Below are 20,610 nucleotides of genomic sequence, written 5' to 3' on the forward strand. Positions count from 1 at the left end.
ATTTTGTGTCCAGTCTCCACCACAAGATTTAATCTAATCCAACTGTTATAAATAAGGTCTCCATGGTTTCCAGATTAAATAGGTCTCCACATAACTATCATATATAGTTTTAAATGTACAACTGGGTCTAGGTTGATATATATGTTTTGATATGAATAGATTGTCTAGCGGAGGCCATGTTGAACTTAAACGCAATGAACCAATCTCCCAACCCATGGCACGTTTCATTTTCTTATGCAATAGCTCTTCAGAATAATTTCTTAAACATGGGGAGAAAGACCCAAGAACATAAAAGCTGCTCGGCTAAGGAAGGAGTAGTTGCCGAGAAGGTATAGGCTTAGATGATAAAATGTAGCGCTTTAACACAACAAATTACATTACGCTATAGCCATTGGAGCTACTTATGTAAACATATGCTGCAATTTTATCATTTCACTAGTAAGTTTCTGAAAAGAACCTATTGAAGACCATATTTTTTATCTATTTACTAGAAATACCAATCTTCATTCAGATAAGAATCCAAGAGACAAATCAAATAGGAGTAAAAGTGGGATCTCCTGACAATGTTTTAGGTACATTGTGAATGTCTGTTAATGCCATTGCCATATGTGAAGTAGTGACTCCAAATCTTTTTTCCAGGGGTGAAAATCAGAAAAAAAATGTTGAAATGTCAAAAGAAGTTGTGTGTCCCTTTTACCTAGATTTAGGGTTCTGAAATGGTTAAAATATATTTTTTTGTTAATCCGGTGTTGGGGCCCGTTTTCGCGCACCTCAACTAATCCGGAGGACTACTAGCACATTTGTACGCACCGAGCATGGCAATCCACTTACTTCCGTGTCTTCTAGTGAATTCGAACTTGTGACCTTGGGGGGTTAGCCCCTAAAGTCATGTAATAAACCAAATAGGATACGCGTGGTGGGTGAAATGATTAAAATATTAACCTGGTAAGAAGTCGGGTATTTTTTTATTCTAATGGAACTGGAAACTATTAAGAAAGTATAGTTGTCATAAAACAGCTAAAACTAAAGATACACAAAAATCAGATTGGAAGTTTTTAAATATAAATGTGATATAATACTGGAAAATTTTAAATGCATATCAAATTTTTAGTTGAACAAACTCCGAATCATTAATATTATGACACATACTCAAAGTATAGGATATACAGTAAAACCTCTATAAATTAATATAGTTGGGACCGGAGAATTCTATTAATTTAGAGAGGTATTAATTAATCGATAAATTAATAATTATTAATTTATAGAGAATTTTCGGTAGCAAACAAAATTAACTTTTGATTAAATTTTTATTCACATAAATTTAAATAAAATGAATTGTACAATTTATATTTTATACTTAATTCAATTAATTCAATGTATATGAATTTAGAAAGTCAATGTAATGTACAATATATTAGATTCAAAGTCCATGTAGTGTATAAGTTAAATTCATTGTATTTTACATAGAAAATATTCAATGTACTGTATATTAGGAAAATTCAAAGTACATGAATTAATTTAATTCATTGTATTTTACATAGAAAGTATTCAATGTATGTGTAGTCATAAAATATATTATATATACTGTATATACTAGATTGGGGGAAAAATTATACAAACAAAACAATGGCTTCTCATCTAAAAGGTGTCACAAAATCAACAATGACGGATGAAGCAAGAAAAGCATTATGTGAATATAAAAGAGAAAATTCATCATGCACTCAAAAAGATCTCCGGTTGTGGCTCGAGAATAAGTTTCATCTAAAAGTTAGTCAAGGTACAATATCAAATACACTGAAAAGGTCAGCAGACAATCTGATCCAGGAAAGATTAATGTTTTGGATGCTATCAATTATGCAGTCGCGACGTGGACGACAAATGTAAAACAAGAGTCAATAGCAAGGTGCTTTCAACATTGCAAAATTCGTTCCATAGATGAAGTTTCGAGCAATTTAAATGAACATACAACTCCGGAAGAATACATTCATGAACTTGAGGTGATGATTAAGGATCTAGGTTATCGTAATAAAATGGATGTTAATAACTTCTTAGATTATCCGGGTGAAAATGAATCATGTTCCGAGGTCCAGAGTATAGAAGAGATTGCAAACACCATCCTTGAAAATAGTGTTGAAGATGATCTTGAAGACGATACAACACCGTTAGAGCCGGTTACACGTAAAGAAGCACTCAAGGCATCAAAAATGCTTAATAACTTTTTGATGCAACATGAAAGCACCACACCCGAGTTTTTGGATGCAATAAGGAAGATTAGGGATGAGTTTCATGTTGATTTAAATTATATGAAAAAGCAAACTACAATTGAATCATATTTTACAAAGATGTAATAGCTATATTTTTATGAATATAAGGGAATTATTAATTTATAGTTTTATTGGGACCATATTTTTATACAGGGTTTTCAAAAAAATTATTATCTTATTATCTTATCGAAATTGATCATTTTTTGAACTGGCCCAAGTTGGGACCGGACAAAATTATTAATTTAGAGAGATTATTAATTAATCGAGTATTAATTTACAGAGGTTTTACTGTAATATATTTCAACATATTCCACTACAAGAAAAACATCTAGACACAAAGGTTTTTCACTGTTGTGTTGTCTGATACTTATTTTTCTCGTTATATATTGAGGCACCGTCGCCAACTGACATTTAATGCTTTATAGACAACGAAATAGGTTCAGAGATATGTTGTCTAATACCCAGAAACAACAACGATAGACTCGGAAATTGTTGTTAGATTGTATATAACTCGAGTGTTTCCTGACTTCAGGAAACACTTTGAGTTAGTGATGTCACCGATGTATGAGTTTGAAGAAAGACATAGAAAACATGTTGTAAACCAAATCATCGTTGTGCTAATGCTCTACAAATATCAGCTTAAAACTTAAGAACAACGTGCAAATATCTATACACAACAGTTTATTTCTGAAAACATGTGGTCTAAGTTTCACCGAAACCATGTTTTTAGCTTTGTATAGACAATTTACGAATTAAGATAATAATATTTAAAAACTATTTATTTTAGTTCATTTAAGTAAAAAAGATTTAAATTATAAGTAAAATTATTCAAATACGTATATTACTTATAAGTATTAAACTGCTTATTACTTATAAGTCACTTTTTTAATTTAATTCATTATTTTTTAAATTTTTTTAAACGGGCACATTAATTTTTCTGAAAAAAATAAATAACAATTTATTAACATCGCTTGCACAGGTTAAATAACTAGTTTTATTAATTATAAATTGGTTAATTGTCCCGTTCATATAAGATACTTGATAAATTTAAAATATCCATCAATTATTATAAATTATTCATAAAAAAACGTAATTATTCATAAAAAAACGTGTATCATCAAAATTGACAATTTGTCTCAAACTCGTTATTTTTGTCTTGGCAAAAGAGTTAAATAGAAGTTTATTTTACGGACCTTTTTAACAATTTTCGAGCAGAAAATGAAAAAACATAAAACAATTCCGTTGCCGGGACTTGAACCCGGGTCTCTCGGGTGAGAGCCGAGTATCCTGACCAACTAGACTACAACGGATGATATACCATTTCTTCATAGAATCATAGACGTACAACAACTTACAAAACAGGGTTTTAGCAAGAATAGAATGAACAATTTACAAAACAAGAAAAATCGAAGCCTCTTTGCTGCTATCCATTGAAGAATACGCCTTACAGTTCTTCATTTTCACTACCCTTTTGCTCTCAGGTTTATTCTTTTACCATTATATATACATATTTATATGTGTATCTTTATTTATTGTGCAATTTGTACTAATTAATAATTTAATATAATTATCTGGGCTTCAATTGAATGTTTGGCTAATGCATATTTAACTTTAGGATTGTAATATTAGTGAATTTTAAGTTATGTTTTTAGATAAATTGATGATATGGAGAAAGATTGTTGCTTTTGCTAATTGGTACTAATTGTCATCTATAATTGTTGTTTTGTGTTAAAGTTTGTTTCTTTAGTGACCCTTTTCTTGAAATTTGTATCTGCTTATTGGGTTTTATATATTTATGTTGTTGTTGATGTAAAGCATGAATCTTTCGGGGTTATCCGGGAGCCCTTCCATTTATGTGCTACCAAAAGGTCAAGGATCTGTTTTGAAACAAGTTTTAGTTTTTAACAGTCTCGGGAAACCTCAAGAGGTGCTTCGGTTACAAAGGTATATACTTCATTGTTTCAGCTAGCTAGATAAGGTTTGGTTTGTGTTTTTTGTTAAGGTTATTTATTTTGTTTTTTCACTATGGTGTAGGAAAAGTGATTGGGCTGGTTTCGCACAGAAATGCGTGGGGCGAAGAACTCCTTTGTTAAGGTGTGCCATGGATGCTTCTTATGGAAATTATTCGGATGAATCAGCTGGTAATGCTTATCTTTTTTGTGAATTATTTATATTCGTTACTGTTTTAAATAGCCCTCTTGCTTTGTTTTCTGAGAATAGTCTGTGTTCTATGTGGATTTTTAGAAAAGGAATATCAAACCGGAAAAAGATTAGTGTTGAACAGTTTTCTCTGTTGAAGCAAATGATAGTACAATGTCTTTATTTAATGTACATGTATGTTAGACGTGAAAAACATACACCACATTTTTTTGTGTATTTAATAATTGAAAAAATAATTAATATGCTTAGTTGACATCTGGAATATGCTCTATCTGCAAAGTGTTTCAATGTACAGTTGATCGCACTCCTGCCTTCATATACAAGCTTATGTAGTCTTTTCCAGGCATATATAATTTCCAATATCATTAGGGCCATTAGGGTCATAATTTAATATCCGCGGAAACAGTTTTTGCTCCAATTGATAGGATAAATGCTCTATTTTGACTTGTTATCTGTTAATTAGCTGTTATAATTGAATTACATGCTTAATCTCATAGGAAAAATGCTATATTTTGACTTGTTCTCTGTTAATTAGCTGTTATAATTGAATTACATGCTTTATCTCTTTGTGTGCCGCATTAGAATTTTGCGCAATTATATTGCGGGGGAAACAGATTCTCAGTTTGTTCATTGTTTTGTAGTCCCTCTTTCCATAATTTTATTTACTGTTGGTTGCTCAAGCTTCACCCCGTGTATTTCACGTTGAATCCCAAGTCCTAATTACTATAGTTGAGTTGCAATAATGACCTACATTGTGTTCATCTTCATACGATAATATGGCATTTGAATTTCTAAGACTAAAACTGTAGTCAATTGTTTGATCAATTACAGATATATTTCCAAGAATTAATGTAAGAGATCCATACAAGAGACTTGGGATTAGCAAGGAAGCATCTGAAGACGAAATTCAAGGTGCTAGAAACTTCTTGGTTCAAAGATATAGTGGGCATAAACCAAGCATAGATGCTATCGAGTCGGCCCATGACAAAATAATCATGCAGCAGTTAAACGATAGGAAGAACCCAAAGATTAACATTAAGAAAAAGGTCAGGGAAGTTACTCAATCTAAGGTTATGCTGGCTATCACAAGCAGATTCAGAACTCCATCTACAAATTTCATTGTAAAGACTTCCATTGCTTTCGTGATACTGGGAGCACTTACTGTACTTTTTCCAACGGAAGAAGGACCAACCCTTCAAGTAGCCGTTTCCCTAATAGCTACAATGTACTTCATTAATGATCGATTAAAGAACAAGCTCAGAGCTTTTCTCTATGGGTACGTTAGTGTTCTGTTTGATTATATTGAAATTTAATCTGCCGATAGTTAATATGAATATATGATTATTGACAAGAGTTTCTTACAGTATAATTGCCTTGAGAATTTGTTCTAACAAATATGAACATTGTATCAGAACAAATATTACCTATATCAGATTAGATTATATAGCGATGTACATGATTTCACTTCCCACGGCTTGTCTGATCACTGACTTACATTTTGACCGTCAAATTCCTCTCACCTCTAAATTTGCAACTATGCTGCAGGGCTGGAACATTCATTCTCTCATGGCTAGTGGGAACCTTTCTGATGGTGTCTGTGATTCCACCTATTATCAAAGGTCGCAGAAGTCTGGAAGTGACAACATCCTTGATCAGTTATGTGCTTCTCTGGGTTTCTTCTACCTATCTTAGATAGAACCAAATAGTGATTTTAAGTTCCTGTTACAGTAAAGAGTAAAGTCTCAATCTCTTACTCGGGCATTTTCGTATATCTCAATTTAGATCATACAGTTCACTTCTAATTTTTGGTAATGGAGATTTAGTTACAAGGTCCTGTGTTCAATTACATGCGTAGATTCTGGAATCAGAAGTTTCAGAGTGCCTGTTTGATGCTCCCGGATTGTGATCATCAATTAATTTTTACCCCGCTGAAAGGGGTTCGGAATGTAGACTGAATGACCTTTTCATTTGCAAATGAAATTTATTTTTTAATTGCGTTTACAGTAATTCCTTGAATTCTAATTATTCCTACCATGTTCATAAAAGAAGTTGAGGATTACAATTTACAAACACATTTAGAGATATTTTTCTGAAGTTCTAATTATTCCTACAATGTTCGTAAAAGAATTTATTTATGCGGTCTGCTGAACTGGTAGTCTGTTGGAGGAAAATGTTAAAGCTGCTGTGACTCAAATTGCGAAATGAACTAATATGTGTGTGCCGTTCAATACAATTATGGGCCAACACTGAACAGAATCAAATAGTTGCCATTACCATGACAACTTCTTGTTCTGAATTTTGTGCCAGGTTTTGGGTAGTTTTGGTTACGCCTTCAAGAAAGAGTGTGCACGAAAGAAAGATCCTTTCAAGACCCATTAGGGGCCGTGGACAAATAATAGGTGTAATTTAGCTTTAGCTAAGATCCTCCCCTTGTGCAAAAAGATCTTCAAATGGGGGAAAGCAAAAGATAAAACCATTCTAATATAAATGAACGCTCTTTTGTGTAATTGTTTTAGATTTTTTGAGTGAGACCCTACTCTTAACTCAAGCAGTCAAGGCTCAAGCAATGGCTAGCCACGGTTTTGTAGATATTATGTGAAATAAACATTAGAGAAAAAATATCTGAAAATATCTTATTAAAACTTCAACCATTGTACTTTTTGAAAAATCCAAACACGAAAAGTGAGTAAATAAATCCCAATAGGTCGAATTTAGTATACATCTAATTTGCGTACGCAATTTTGAACACTTAATATTTCGGAATTTTTATTGGGGAAAAAAACCATAGTGTTTATGTTAAATAAGGAACTTGTAAATTTTAGACGTTCAAAATGCAAGTGTGCGAGGGAATTTCTTCTAATCACATCCCTCCACATAAAATACTCAGCAACCCCACATGGCTTGAGTTGATTGGGCAGTTTATATTAGCCTCAAGAGAGATATCTGCAATGCAGTATGAGAGCTATATATGCAGCCATTCAAACAATCTGAATTTAAAATGGCATCATCCGCAACTTCTCTACTCAAGTCATCCTCACTTGTTAACAAGTCTGAATGGCTTAAAGGCCAGAATCTTCGATACCCTTCTGTTTCGGTTGTCAGGTGCAACCCTGGTGCTGCTGCTCCTTCTGCACTCACCGTCCGTGCTGGCGCTTATGATGATGAGCTCATCAAAACCGCGGTATGTTTTTTCATTGTCTTTCTTTGGACTGAATTTCATGGATATATCTATATGTTGAATCAGTGTTGAAAATATGTTTCTAGTCATTATAGTAAAAACTATTAGGTTATCAACTCTCTTATGTAACTCCCACAATTCAAACTCGAGACCTGATCAAAGGAGTTCCGATATCATGTTAAGCTAATCCTCTGAAACTTAAGGTGTGAGTAGGACTTAGTATAAGTTTCATGCCTATATGTTACCATGTTAGTAAGAACAAAAAAATCTCTTAGATACTAGCTACAGAGTTTATTATGAGAACCCAAAGAACGACGACCTTATGAACAATTGTACAGAAAAACATGTCTTCGTCAATTTCAATTTTAAATCATAATTAAAGAGTAAAAAATATTCGTTAATATTCAAATTTTTTTCTTCTTTGGGTACAAGTAGAAAACTGTGGCATCTCCGGGCAGAGGAATCTTGGCCATGGATGAGTCAAATGCTACTTGTGGCAAGCGTTTGGCTTCAGTTGGCCTAGAGAACACTGAAGCTAACCGTCAGGCTTACCGGACACTGCTTCTCACTCCCCCTGGTCTTGGGAACTACATCTCTGGAGCTATCCTCTTTGAGGAGACACTTTACCAATCAACAGTTGAAGGAAAGAAGATAGTTGATGTTCTTATTGATCAGGGAATTGTTCCCGGGATCAAAGTTGACAAGGTAACTAAAGCTAGCAATATATTATGTGATCCACTCAGACTTCTTACTTAAAGCAATGTAAACTTGGTATGTTGTGCTTGATGGCCTAATGGGTGTGCATGACAGGGTTTAGTACCACTTGCTGGCTCGAATGAAGAGTCGTGGTGTCAAGGTCTTGATGGCCTTGCTTCTCGCTCGGCAGCTTACTACCAACAGGGTGCCCGTTTTGCCAAATGGTACAAATCCTATACTTCTCTTCTTGATGGTATATATAATTGTTGATTTCATTCCTTCACATATCATAAATTACCTTCATTTTACATGATTTTTTAGGCGCACTGTAGTTAGCCTGACCAATGGTCCTTCTGAACTTGCTGTGAAAGAAGCAGCATGGGGTCTTGCTCGCTATGCGGCCATTTCTCAGGTCATCTTTTATATAAAGCTAAATGGGGCAACCTTTTGTTTACTACAATGACAGTGCATCTGAAGTTAATCTGCCTATCTGAAATTGCAGGACAACGGGTTGGTCCCTATTGTGGAACCTGAAATCGTGCTTGATGGCGAGCATGGAATTGACAGGGCTTTTGAAATTGGGCAGAAGGTGTGGGCTGAGGTCTTTTTCTACCTTGCCCAGAACAATGTTTTGTTCGAAGGTATTCTCCTCAAGCCAAGCATGGTTACTCCCGGATCAGGGTGCACGGAAAAGGCTACCCCCGAGAAGGTCGCTGATTACACCCTCAAGCTTCTCAACCGAACAGTTCCCCCTGCTGTCCCTGGAATCATGGCATGTATCCTAAAACCTCAACACACACACACACACACACACACATTGTATGACTAAGGTCTAGATTGATATATATGTTTCTTTATCAACAGTTTATGTCTGGCGGACTATCCGACTCGGAGGCTACCTTGAACTTAAACGCAATGAACCAATCTCCCAACCCTTGGCACGTTTCATTCTCTTACGCAAGAGCTCTTCAGAACAATTTCTTAAAGACATGGGGAGGAAGACCCGAGAACATAAAAGCTGCTCATGATGCTTTGCTTCTTCGTGCAAGTGCAAACTCTGCTGCTCAGCTAGGGAAGTACACTGCAGAGGGAGCATCCCAGGAGGCCAAGAAAGGAGTGGTTGCCGAGAAGGTATAGATTTAGATGATTGAAATGTAGCACTTTGCCACAACATATTACATTACGCTATAGCCATTAGAGCTACTTGTGTAAACATATGCTGCAATTTTATCATTTTACTAATATGTTTTTGAAAAAGACCTACACCTATTAAACACCATAATTTTGATTTATACATCAATTTTTTCGTTGGCACCCTCAGCATGTCAATTCGATGGCTGCAATATTTGCCAGTTGGGACAGGTTTTCACATAATATAAATTAGTCGTCAAATTAAAATAGAAAGAATGCAATCAACCACGCCATGTTCTACAAGAAAAGCTTTAATTAAGCCTAAAGTACTCGGTCTATAAGATTGCTCAATAACATCATATAGTGCCAACTGCTAAAGGAGTTGACGTGTAACGTAATATTTTAATCACATTGCATAATCTTTCATACAACTTGACCATTTGACCATTTTTATACTCGAGCAAACAGTCACAGAGCTTTAATAGATAATACTAAAACCCTGTCACAGAGCTTTAATAGTTTCTTACTGAACATGCACCAACCATGCATAACTTTACAACTTATGTTTCGTAGATGTGTTTATTTAACTGTAAACTTATACGGGCCGTCATCTTCAAGGATTACGAACTATACATCTCTTGGAAACTGACATGAGCTCCCTTCATTTGAAGTGTTTAAATGGCACTTTTGCCTTTATCTTGGCACTGAGACAGCCACAAGTCCATCTGTTCTATAATCTGTTGTCTGACCTTGTGTACGGCATCAGGCACACTGCAGTTCTTAGCATTCCCTGCATAAGAATCAAATAATGTCAAAAAATTACCAGTGAAAAGAAGGTTCTGGTCCTCCAGCTTCACAAAGAGGTTTAAGGAAACAAGCCATCAACAAACACCATAAAATGTGTGCCAACAACTATAGCTATTAATGAAAATGACAATTCGAACACAAACTTTAAGCATAACTTTTCCACTCAGTTTGCACTCAGCCAGTAAAAGTAAAACTGTTATCCTCAGCTCCTCATTTCAACTTAAAATGGGTAGGTTAAGAAATTTATGATACATAACAGGCCCATCTATGTGCCTTATGATGACAATTTTCACATTGATATTATAGGTATATTATTTACTACAATAAACAATGCAAATTATTTATTAGAAAGAAATATTCAAGTGACAGACTGACAGGACAACTAGAAAGAGCAGTGAATCTGTAATCGGACAGAGCATGTACCTTCAAGTTGTAAAGGGGATTGCGGGCACCCTCTCATGTCAGTTCCATGGCCGCAATTTTGGCAAGTGATGATATAGGAAGGCACTAAAAGATTTAAAAGTAAGATTGGATCCATGTGAAAATATGATATTTATGAAGAAAAAAAACATGTAACATTCTCCTGAGCAAATATCATATGAACATATTATTCGTAGCAGAAACTAGATTTCTTGATATGTAAACATATCACTTCGCACTTCGCAGTGTATGTGTGTGTGTGGGCGCGCGCGCGCACAAGGGGGAGGGGCCCTCCCAGAGTACTCCAAAGTCCAAAATACATGTACAAAAAAATAGGAACAGTTTATAGCAAAATTTGAACCCAGCCCATTACGAGTAAAATTATTTCTTAGACCAACTGACAGGGAGCATTAGTCAAGATAGTAATAAGTTTTCATATTTTATTATCAAATACTGTCAGCAGATCCAGTATGGAGAGGATTATGCCCCTAAAGCAAGTTATAAATTTGAATATGTTAGACAGAAGCAAAAGGGCATGATACATCTTTTTTTCGTATTAAAGGGGCATGCATACTTAAGCCTGTTTTAATACAAAGTTGATGATCCTTAGAATGAGATTGACAAGCCTGTACAGGTGGAATCCCAGGAACTGAATTTTTAACGTCATATATACCAACCTGAAGTAGTTCATGGCTAATCTTGGAATTAAATATTTGTCTGTGTTTTATCAACTGAAATTATAAAACATTTAATCCAAGTAATTGGTAACTCACTATCTGGAGATGAAGTCTGCTTGGACGCATGCCTCCAAGGATCTTGAGATCCATTAGTAAAGACTATTTTTGTACCTGTAAGTGACATCCCATAAGAGTGCGATGTAGAAATAATAGTGAAACTCCAACATAGTAATAACACACAGAAGCAGATTTAATGTTATCTGGAAAGGGCTAAGGAGGGCCTTAAAAATTTGAGAAGTACGAAATCGGCTCGAAGGGCCATTTGTTAAAAGAAATCACATGGAGGGATGACTCGAAATATAGGCCATCTGAGCTCTCATAATTTGCAGAGAGTTTAATAAGTATAAAAGATTGAGTGTAAAAATATATCTATTCTTTTCTTTTAAAAAAAGATTATTCTTATCATCCCAATATTGTTCAAATATAGTAAGAAAATATATAAATATACAGACTGATGTCTTATGTCACTACACTTTGCATATGACAGTACAACTGTACAAGTGAAAAACCTCTGACCTTCTGGAAATACAAACAAAATCTGAAATTACTGTAGCCGGTGAAAATGGGATAAATAAAAATATGTTCGTGTATATTTTGAATTCTAGTAAAATTATGAGAAAAAAGTAGCCATGAAGTCATAGACGCCTAAGAAAGCAAAGAAGAAACATATATTAGTTCTCATTCAGACAATGGATATAATTCCATTTCTGGATCAGAATGACCCTATACGAGAACCAAATCCCATATTTATAAAAGTTTAAAAATATCCTCATTTAACTACCAATTACTTGGTTTCAGTTGCATTAGCCAAATTCAACTGTACAGAGTATCATTGTAATTCAAAATTCACGTTTCCGGGTTTTTCATGATGGTCCGGAATTTTTTCCCAGAAGTAGAAAAAAAGTTCAATTTAGTTTATCTTTTTACAAGTTTTACAAGAGTTGTTCCAGTATACGGTACGTGAACGTCATCTCCCATAAATCGGGATATGCAGGCGATTCAAAGACCCCATTTAGTTACTTTTATAGTTTTAAACCATTATAGGATGTCATGGTGTCGCCTTATAAACAATTGGTTTTACTTTCTCTTTTTCCTTTTTTTTGTTGCTAAATTGATCTCTTATTGTTCCTTCTGCATGTTCAAAATTTTCATAGAGTTGTCTTCAATCTCAAGTTATCGGCCTTAGATCTTCATTTCTAAATCGGGATCTTTCAGGGTTATTATATGCTTTTTTTAAGATTTTTGGGTCTCCAGATTTGGTCAATCGGTCGCGTTCCACGGTGAACAGGACAAGCTGGAATTGCAATCTGGGACGACTGACGAGGAATCAGTAACCTGGTTTCATGGGCCTTGGCATGACTCACAAATCGTTTAAATGGACTAGCATGGTGAATATAAATGGCAAATATAACTTCCTTCGAAAAATGGCAATTATAATAAGTATAAAAAGCATGTACTCTTGTGAACATATATTTGAAAATTTTGATTCCTACTATCGACTGGCATTTGGCATATATACTCAACTAAAAGCAATCAAACAAAATCTTCTAAAAGAACATATAGGTAGTTCAGATAACTACAAAACAGATGATATTCGTACCAGCAATTTTTGTTCCTCCATAGTACAAATTTGTTGCATCCACCTTAGGGTATATCCCCTCTCCAAATACATTTTTGCAAAGATCCAAATGGTATCTGTCAGAGTGAATCAAACAATTTGTCATATAATATACAGCCTTCCTGGATGAGAATCCAGATTATGTAGCAACTAAAACCAAAAGATGATATTAACTCGAGCATTGTGGCAAAGGTCTATTATCATGTGACTTGATAATATACACATACTTTGTATCAACCTTTGAAGAGCGTATACTGTCATTTGCAGGGGCAATCTGGAAATACGCAACTTCAGTACAAACTTGGAACCACCACAACCGATCATCATTGCTAGTATCTTTCAGATATTTCTGGTTGTAAGTTTGAGTGCCAACACCGAAACTCTTAACATAGTACTCTTTCACATACTTAGCATATGCACTCTGAGTAGAAAACGTAAAATAATTATTTAGTATTACAAACCGAATATCGGCTGCTTGCTTCAGCATGCATCACATATATTTCCAGGGGGAAATGAAAAAGAGAGAGAGAACTATAAAACTATTCCCAAATAATATCATTTCACAAACATGCCATAGAACACGTAACTGAGAAACAGCAGTTATTCAGGAGACCCTTTTTCTTAAAAATTACAAGAAAGTACGAGTGATTAAAATTATGCATATGGCATACATTTAATATCTAGGTAGCTGCTCGGAATAAAGTTCGGCAACTTAGCCAGGAAATGGATAATGCCCGATATTATCATAATTTATTTGCTAAGATTTTAGCCTGTCCAAAATCTTGGGAAGATCAGAATATGTAAGACTGTAAACCCATGCCAAAAGTTTTTAAAGCAATTACCCCCAAGTGTCCCACACGGATAAGTGTGTCCAAGTGCCGGACTTGGCAATATTTATAATATGTTTCATATTTTTGGCCTAATGCAAGTGTTCGAATGTTCAGTGTCAGCATGGGTATTTGAGGCACAATGAAGAGTTGGGGTAACAGAGAGCAAATAAGAACCACAAACAGTAAGAGTTGACAATCAAATCACTCTTACGCATAAACACTCTGCTAAACTTTCAAGATTCTTGTAAATTGTCATATATCTGGCAAGAACAAGGGCTTACCACTAAATCCTCTCCAGCTTTCTTTGCTTCAATTAGGGGGGAGCATAGTTTATCTGGATTTCCGTATTGAAACTGCAATATACCACTACATAGTCATGGCTAATATTCACCATATCTGTAAAATATTGAATCAATAAAACATGCAAACTCACCGCAATGGCTGCAGCATCAGCTAGAAAATACAAAAAATCACCATCAATCTTTAACTGCAAAAACAGAGAAACTTAAATGCAATTTCAGTTGTGAAAAAGGAAATGTATATGCATAAACAAAACTGAAATGACATTATATCATTTCTTGGTAACTCGGGTTGCATTTCTCTAGTAAGGGGTACATATTTGTTTTAACTACATTCCATAAACTGGGTAAATTTAAAATAAGCTGCGTTCACAAGGATGGAAAGTAATGGGATAAATATGTAGTGAAATATAAACATTTAGGGACATGTATGCACAAATAAACGGTCCTTCTTCATTACTTTTCGCAAGGTTGAAGTAAGGTTTGTTTCTTTCTTTTCAAAATTAATGGCCAGTCCCTATCTTACCATAAAATGTTTGTACCCCTTGTCATATTCTACACTCTCTATTCTGCATTCTTACCTAGGGCTGTCAAACGGATATTTCGGATACGGATCTGCCTATATCCGTATCCGGATCCGGAAATATTTAAAGAATAATATCCGAATCCGGACCCGACGGATACTATCCGGATACAGATAATATCCGAATTCGATTTTCAATCAGATTTTTTTATTTTAATATTAAATTTTTTTTTAATAAAAAATTATAATAAAAATTAAAATTTTATTTTTAAAAATTAAAATAAGAGTTAAAGTGATTTAATCCTATTTTAATTTATTCAAAAATTAATTTTTATTTATCTTTTCAATATATTTGTTATATTTAAATTGTTGAACTCGATTAATTTTTTTATATATGTCAATACTATTTTTACAATTATATAACATTTGTATTAATATAATATTTAATTATATATATGTGTGTGTGAGTGTGTATTTATATACACATACACATACTATAAATTCAATATAATAAATTTTAAATAATATAAATATTTAAATATAATATATTTATTCGGACTCAGATATTATCGGATACGAATATGCCTAAATCTGTATCCGTATCCGCAATCATCGGATTCGAATACAGATAATATCCGTTTTGTTCGGATACGGATAATATCCGTTTTATTTCGGATACGAATGCGGTTTTTTCGGAAGAATATCGGATTTTTCGAATTTTTTTGACAGCCCTAACCACTCTCAAGTTCTCTTCATAAGTTTCATGGCATTCCATCCAAATGAACACAACCTACAGTGAGAAGCTGTATGGCAGTTCTCTAGCCGGTAGCCACTTTCTTCCTTCCAAATTAAAATCCAGATATCGTGTAATGGATTACCTTGTTATATTTACGGGCAAAGGAACTGACTAATGTCCACATAATACAAGACATCATTTTCAGATATTGGAACCATGTCAACACATTATCAACATATCAAAGCCTTTCCGTTCAACTAAATTATATGGTAAGGGCTCTAAGCATCTATATTCAAGCCATGTTGAATACAAAAAAGTCGGCTCACATATTTTGATTTGTGAAGTCCATTAAGAAACCGTAAGCCTTAGACTACATGTTTTTATATAACCATTATACATGTCAAAAACCATACTTCCGATATATACTCTAACAGAAGTTAATTTTTCATAGAGCAGCAAGAACAGAGATCCTTGTATATAGAACCCAAATAAAGACACAAGCACCAAAAAGTAATAAATTTAGTAAATTGCAGCCTGGTGATCATTACATTTTACGACGTGGTACACTATATATAAATTACAACTTTGCCATAATTTGCCAGTTCTACATATTACTCAACATCTATCGAATATTAGAGATACCTGAAAATATACATGTACAATGATGTACTCACACACTTGATGAGGCTATAACAAGAACAATCATACAAGCTGACCTATAATTAGAAGATTCATACCTCAGCAGCACCAAACAATTTCTTCAAAGAATTTCCATCTGATGCAAGCCTTTTGTCAACAAGGGTCGTGATTTCTTGTAGCACAGATTTACACTCTGAGCCTGCAGACTCACCAATCTGCACCAAGAACATTTAGGACTGACGTCTTGCCAAATAACAAAGTGGATGCAGTTGCAAATTTTAAACACAATCATGAGATACTTTTCCAAGAAATCAGGCTTCTAACAACTATCTATTTGAGGATAATCAAAAAAAAACTTTTACACCCAAATGGCACCCAATCCCTCTCTTATCAACCAGGGTTTAAAGTTTTTCAGAAATCGCCATCTAGACTCCCTCCCTCGCTCTCTCCCTCCCTCCCTCCCTCGCTCTCTCCCTCCCTCCCTCCCTCCCTCTCTCTCTCTCTCTCTGCCAGACACACACACACAGGGACACATTCCTAGAGGCTTCTAAATCTGGTTAAAGATGTCTAATAACAATTAATCTAAAGGGAATAGACTAACTTCAATTAGTAATAGAATTCACAATTTATGTATTTAAGCTACTGGCAGACAAAATGCATTGAACTCCCGTTTCTGTCCAGAAGTGTATCATAGATTCACAGTAGTTGAAAGAACATACACGAATTTTAAAAAAGACTGAACCTTCAGCTGGGAGAATTCTGAAGTCTAGGAATTCTTAAATCTAACAATTACCTTTCTAAACACACTTCTTTTTTTATCGATAGTGAGGTAGCTAAAGGAACTTAGTACACCCTTCTATTTTTTTCTTGCTGATTTATCATTTAGCGGAAGGGCTGCCCTGGAGGCTGTGCAAAGTTGTTCTTTTCTATACTGCTACACACTTTCCGCGCACATTAGATATATATTCTATTTCTCACATTTTTTAGTAGAAATCTAATGAGATTGCTTGCACCACTAAAGTCGTTGGAGGAGATTTAGGGCCCATCAAGGTTTTCTACAGGTGCAACTTTAAGTAATACCTTGTAAAATGACCCCTAGATGCCTAATCACTAAAAAAATATATACAATGTTTATTCCACCTGCTGATCAAAGCCGGTGAAGTTATAAACAGCAAGAACAACTCCAGAACTTGAAAGACTTCCACATGTCAGGTGAGGAAACTTCAGACGAAACCACGCGCTAAGAGCTCCAGAGTATGAAGTACCAAATACAAACCAAGGATTCTCAATGCCTGACTTATTAAGCTTCGCATTTAAAGTTTCCTGCAAAACAAGGCAAAAAAGAATTTTCAGGGAAAAAAGAAAAAGTTGTCCATGCAACATATAATGAAATCATTAAAAGGTTGCACCCTGTTGAACATATCTACTTTTTTGTATAATAAAGCACAATGATAACAGTCAAGTTCTAGTAACGAAAGTGAATCTCAATTTGTCCAAATGTCTACCTATGTGCATGCATCTGTCACTAATTTACTATGCTTAAATTATCTAATACTATTTGCATATTACTAAATAATGTTATATGCTAGTTTCTCAATGACTTCATCGTGACTAAACACGTTTTAATATTATTGTGCATAATATATTTATTGCCTATTGCTAACTAGTACTAATAATAAGATACATATAAATTCATAATTAATATTTCCACTATAAGTGCAAAACACCATGGACACCAAGGTCCTCTACTGTCATATAAAGCATACTTTTCTCAGATATCGAATTCAAAATCTACATAAGGAAACAGTACACTTGAGTAGTGATATTAATTACCAAAAAGTAAAGTATCCTTACACTTGGTCTATTGATTACGCTCACAACAGTATCACGAAATATATATGGCTAGTTGGCTACTGACAATACAAATTGCACGAAAAGAAAGATAAGAAGTAATCCTAATTAAATATGCTACACAGTGAAACATACTACCCTAGAATTACTCACAGAGTATCATTTTATAGAAATCAATGTAATGATTAACCAATTTACCATACCTTCTTTAGGTGGGTAATGGTCAATTACAGATCACTGAGGCTTAAATCCTCAACGGATCAACCTCCTACTTTCAAGAGGAGAGGGTTATCTGATAGAATTAAGTTACTATACTTGTTGTAAATTAATAAATATATCAGTGATTTATTTAACAAATATATCGATGATTTATTTAAGAAATGTATTTCAATAATAATTTACTTTATTTATCTAAGAGATCCCTTTATCTAATATGCTAACAAATACTTATATTTAAAAAGGTGATTTATATAGATAGGTACAAAACTACAAATCCAGTAAGCAAAAGCAATTATGTCAGCGAATCATTCCACTGAAAGAACAACTTGCCTGATAATATTGACGAAAAACGGCCAAGTCAAAAAGTGCTTGGTTTGATGAAAGATATTTTAAATTCTCTGTCGTAAAATATTTGAATGGGGAACTCTCCCCATAGTAGCGATGCTCAAGAGAAACCACAGCAGCTCCAAATTTCTTCGCCAAAACCTATTTAAAAGAAAGGAAATGAGACATAGTCAACTAATGACAATAGGACATGACCTAGTAGGAGTGCACACTGGACTAAGTCTGGGTAAAGCTGCGCCAATCAACAGTATTATAAGGTTTACAAAAGAAAATACTGGGAGTAAAGCCTAAAAGACTCCTTAAGACGATAAGAATATCATATCACAGAAAGAATGAATAATAATACTGGGAGTTAACTAAAGGGGGGGGGGATATAATAGTTGTGACAATATGATTATCTGCAATATCATGATTCGTGAACCATCATGTGCTAACTTTTTAAAAGGATGTAGTGGGACTTACACCAATATAATCATTTACTATTCCACGGCATTCAGCTTCGCCACAAATTTGTAAAAAAATTGGTCCATCTGGAATCCTGAAGTTGTCAGTATATTCATAATACCTCTGCCCAAATTTACGATGATCCTGTCGATACAAGAAGGCAAATGCAAGTATTACCAACGGCAACTACTTAAATCTATTCTAATATAACACTGAATTTATTATTCCCTTTTTATTCAACCTTTTTTATGGAACATTCGCATTCAATACAGATACTGTAACCAAAAAAATTCTCAAACGCATTCCTTATAATCTATAAAACTTCTATTAATGTGGTCTCCACTAAGCAATATATCTCTCATCTTTAATCTGCTATTTCAAATATTAGTTATCATTCTGCAAGCTATATACTGAATTTACTTATTAACCTAAAACCAAAGAAAAATTTCAATTTCCAATTATATTGTATTATATCTCATCTTTACTCTTTATCGTATTCTATATCATTCTGCAAGCAATTTACTGACTTCATTCACTTATTAACTTAATACCAAAGAACCATTGCACAATTTACTAAGCACTGCCACAAATTGAACATCTAAAACTGAATCCTTATAACCACAACTTAGTGATGCAAACACAATGTTCCTTTAGTAAGTATAAATGTATAACAGATACATAAGAATATATACACCACTACACCAGAATCTCGATATAAATATATAATATTAATCTCAATAAATGAATAAAATTCTTCATTTCCGAGATTATTCATTTATTGAGGTTTAACAGTAAATATCACTATAAAATAGTAAAGATATACTTATCTAGACAGGGAGAGGGGAGAGAAGATAGTGAATTGAAGTCATGGAGAGTAGAGGGAGATTGAGGGGGAAGGAGAGAGAGGGGGGAGGGAGGGAGAGAGAGAGAGGGAGAGAGAGAGAGAGAGAGAGAGAGAGAGAGAGAGAGAGAGAGAGAGAGAGAGAGAGAGAGAGAGAGAGAGAGAGAGAGAGAGAGAGAGAGAGAGAGAGAGAGAGAGAGAGAGAGAGAGAGAGAGAGATGCATACATAGGGAGAGAAGTGATCAAGAGACTGATTGAACCAGAGAGGCGTAGAAGTAAGATAATTGCTGTTGCTGATCAAACGGTCCGTCAATCGTGAAGTTGAAATTCCAGTAGCGATACTTGTTAAGAACGACGAAGCAACTAGAAATAACAATACTGAACTCATATATGCTTTCAGCTTCATCCTTCATCACAGCTAATAGTTATATGTACATATAATTAGTTCAGACAATCAACTCCAGAAACAGAACTGTGTGTGTGTGTATTTAATATTTATGTATGTTAAGTCAGATGGTTGTGACTTGTGAGTTGTGATTGATCATGTTCTGTCTAACTAGTTTGCTTAGCTTGGTAATAAAGTATGGGTGGGTGGCTTTGGGCTTTTTCATTTCATTTTAAACCCATGATCCGATCTTTTGTTGGGTTGTTGGCCCAGGCCCAAGGTCAATACTTTAACTAAAAAGTACATTATATTTTTTTATTACGTCATTAAACTTTGAAAAATAGGGTGTAAAAGCATACGTAAGAAAGAAAGTGGAGAAAATTATAAAAACTAAGAATGAATTAATATTTATTTATTTATTTCGATTATGTACATTAATTAATTAATTTTACGTGCACATATTATATCGAGGAAATTATAGCCTCTT

General features: G+C 34.3%; 4 protein-coding genes and 1 non-coding gene across 5 annotated transcripts; 3 read left to right on the plus strand and 2 right to left on the minus strand.

Annotated features, from left to right (window-relative positions):
• Nucleotides 1-266: 266 nt before the first annotated feature.
• LOC141659877 (uncharacterized) lies at nt 267-2,348 on the plus strand. The gene is made up of 2 exons (XM_074466804.1): nt 267-329; nt 1,803-2,348. Exons 1-2 carry the CDS (start codon nt 267-269, stop codon nt 2,346-2,348), a joined length of 609 nt encoding a protein of 202 aa, XP_074322905.1.
• A 1,153-nt stretch (nt 2,349-3,501) lies between these two features.
• On the minus strand, nt 3,502-3,574 carry TRNAE-CUC (transfer RNA glutamic acid (anticodon CUC)). The gene has a single exon. It is a non-coding gene; the product is annotated as a tRNA-Glu (tRNA).
• Nucleotides 3,575-3,590: 16 nt separating this feature from the next.
• Nucleotides 3,591-6,431, plus strand: LOC141723562 (protein CHAPERONE-LIKE PROTEIN OF POR1, chloroplastic). Its single transcript, XM_074525396.1, has 5 exons — nt 3,591-3,745; nt 4,080-4,208; nt 4,299-4,405; nt 5,256-5,700; nt 5,970-6,431. Exons 2-5 carry the CDS (start codon nt 4,081-4,083, stop codon nt 6,118-6,120), a joined length of 831 nt encoding a protein of 276 aa, XP_074381497.1. The 5' UTR covers nt 3,591-3,745; nt 4,080; the 3' UTR covers nt 6,121-6,431.
• Nucleotides 6,432-7,400: 969 nt separating this feature from the next.
• On the plus strand, nt 7,401-9,594 carry LOC141723566 (fructose-bisphosphate aldolase 1, chloroplastic-like). The gene is made up of 6 exons (XM_074525402.1): nt 7,401-7,605; nt 8,038-8,307; nt 8,413-8,522; nt 8,620-8,710; nt 8,801-9,070; nt 9,163-9,594. Exons 1-6 carry the CDS (start codon nt 7,423-7,425, stop codon nt 9,433-9,435), a joined length of 1,197 nt encoding a protein of 398 aa, XP_074381503.1. The 5' UTR covers nt 7,401-7,422; the 3' UTR covers nt 9,436-9,594.
• Nucleotides 9,595-9,788: 194 nt separating this feature from the next.
• LOC141723565 (putative serine protease EDA2) lies at nt 9,789-20,283 on the minus strand. The gene is made up of 12 exons (XM_074525401.1): nt 19,965-20,283; nt 18,916-19,041; nt 18,439-18,594; nt 17,179-17,361; nt 16,137-16,253; nt 14,275-14,328; nt 14,123-14,194; nt 13,239-13,432; nt 12,994-13,088; nt 11,430-11,504; nt 10,660-10,743; nt 9,789-10,219 (listed from the first exon to the last, which is right to left on the minus strand). Exons 1-12 carry the CDS (start codon nt 20,142-20,144, stop codon nt 10,104-10,106), a joined length of 1,452 nt encoding a protein of 483 aa, XP_074381502.1. The 5' UTR covers nt 20,145-20,283; the 3' UTR covers nt 9,789-10,103.
• Nucleotides 20,284-20,610: the final 327 nt, after the last annotated feature.

This window comes from Apium graveolens, chromosome 5, assembly GCF_009905375.1.
Source record: "Apium graveolens cultivar Ventura chromosome 5, ASM990537v1, whole genome shotgun sequence".
Classification (NCBI taxonomy): Eukaryota; Viridiplantae; Streptophyta; class Magnoliopsida; order Apiales; family Apiaceae; genus Apium; species Apium graveolens.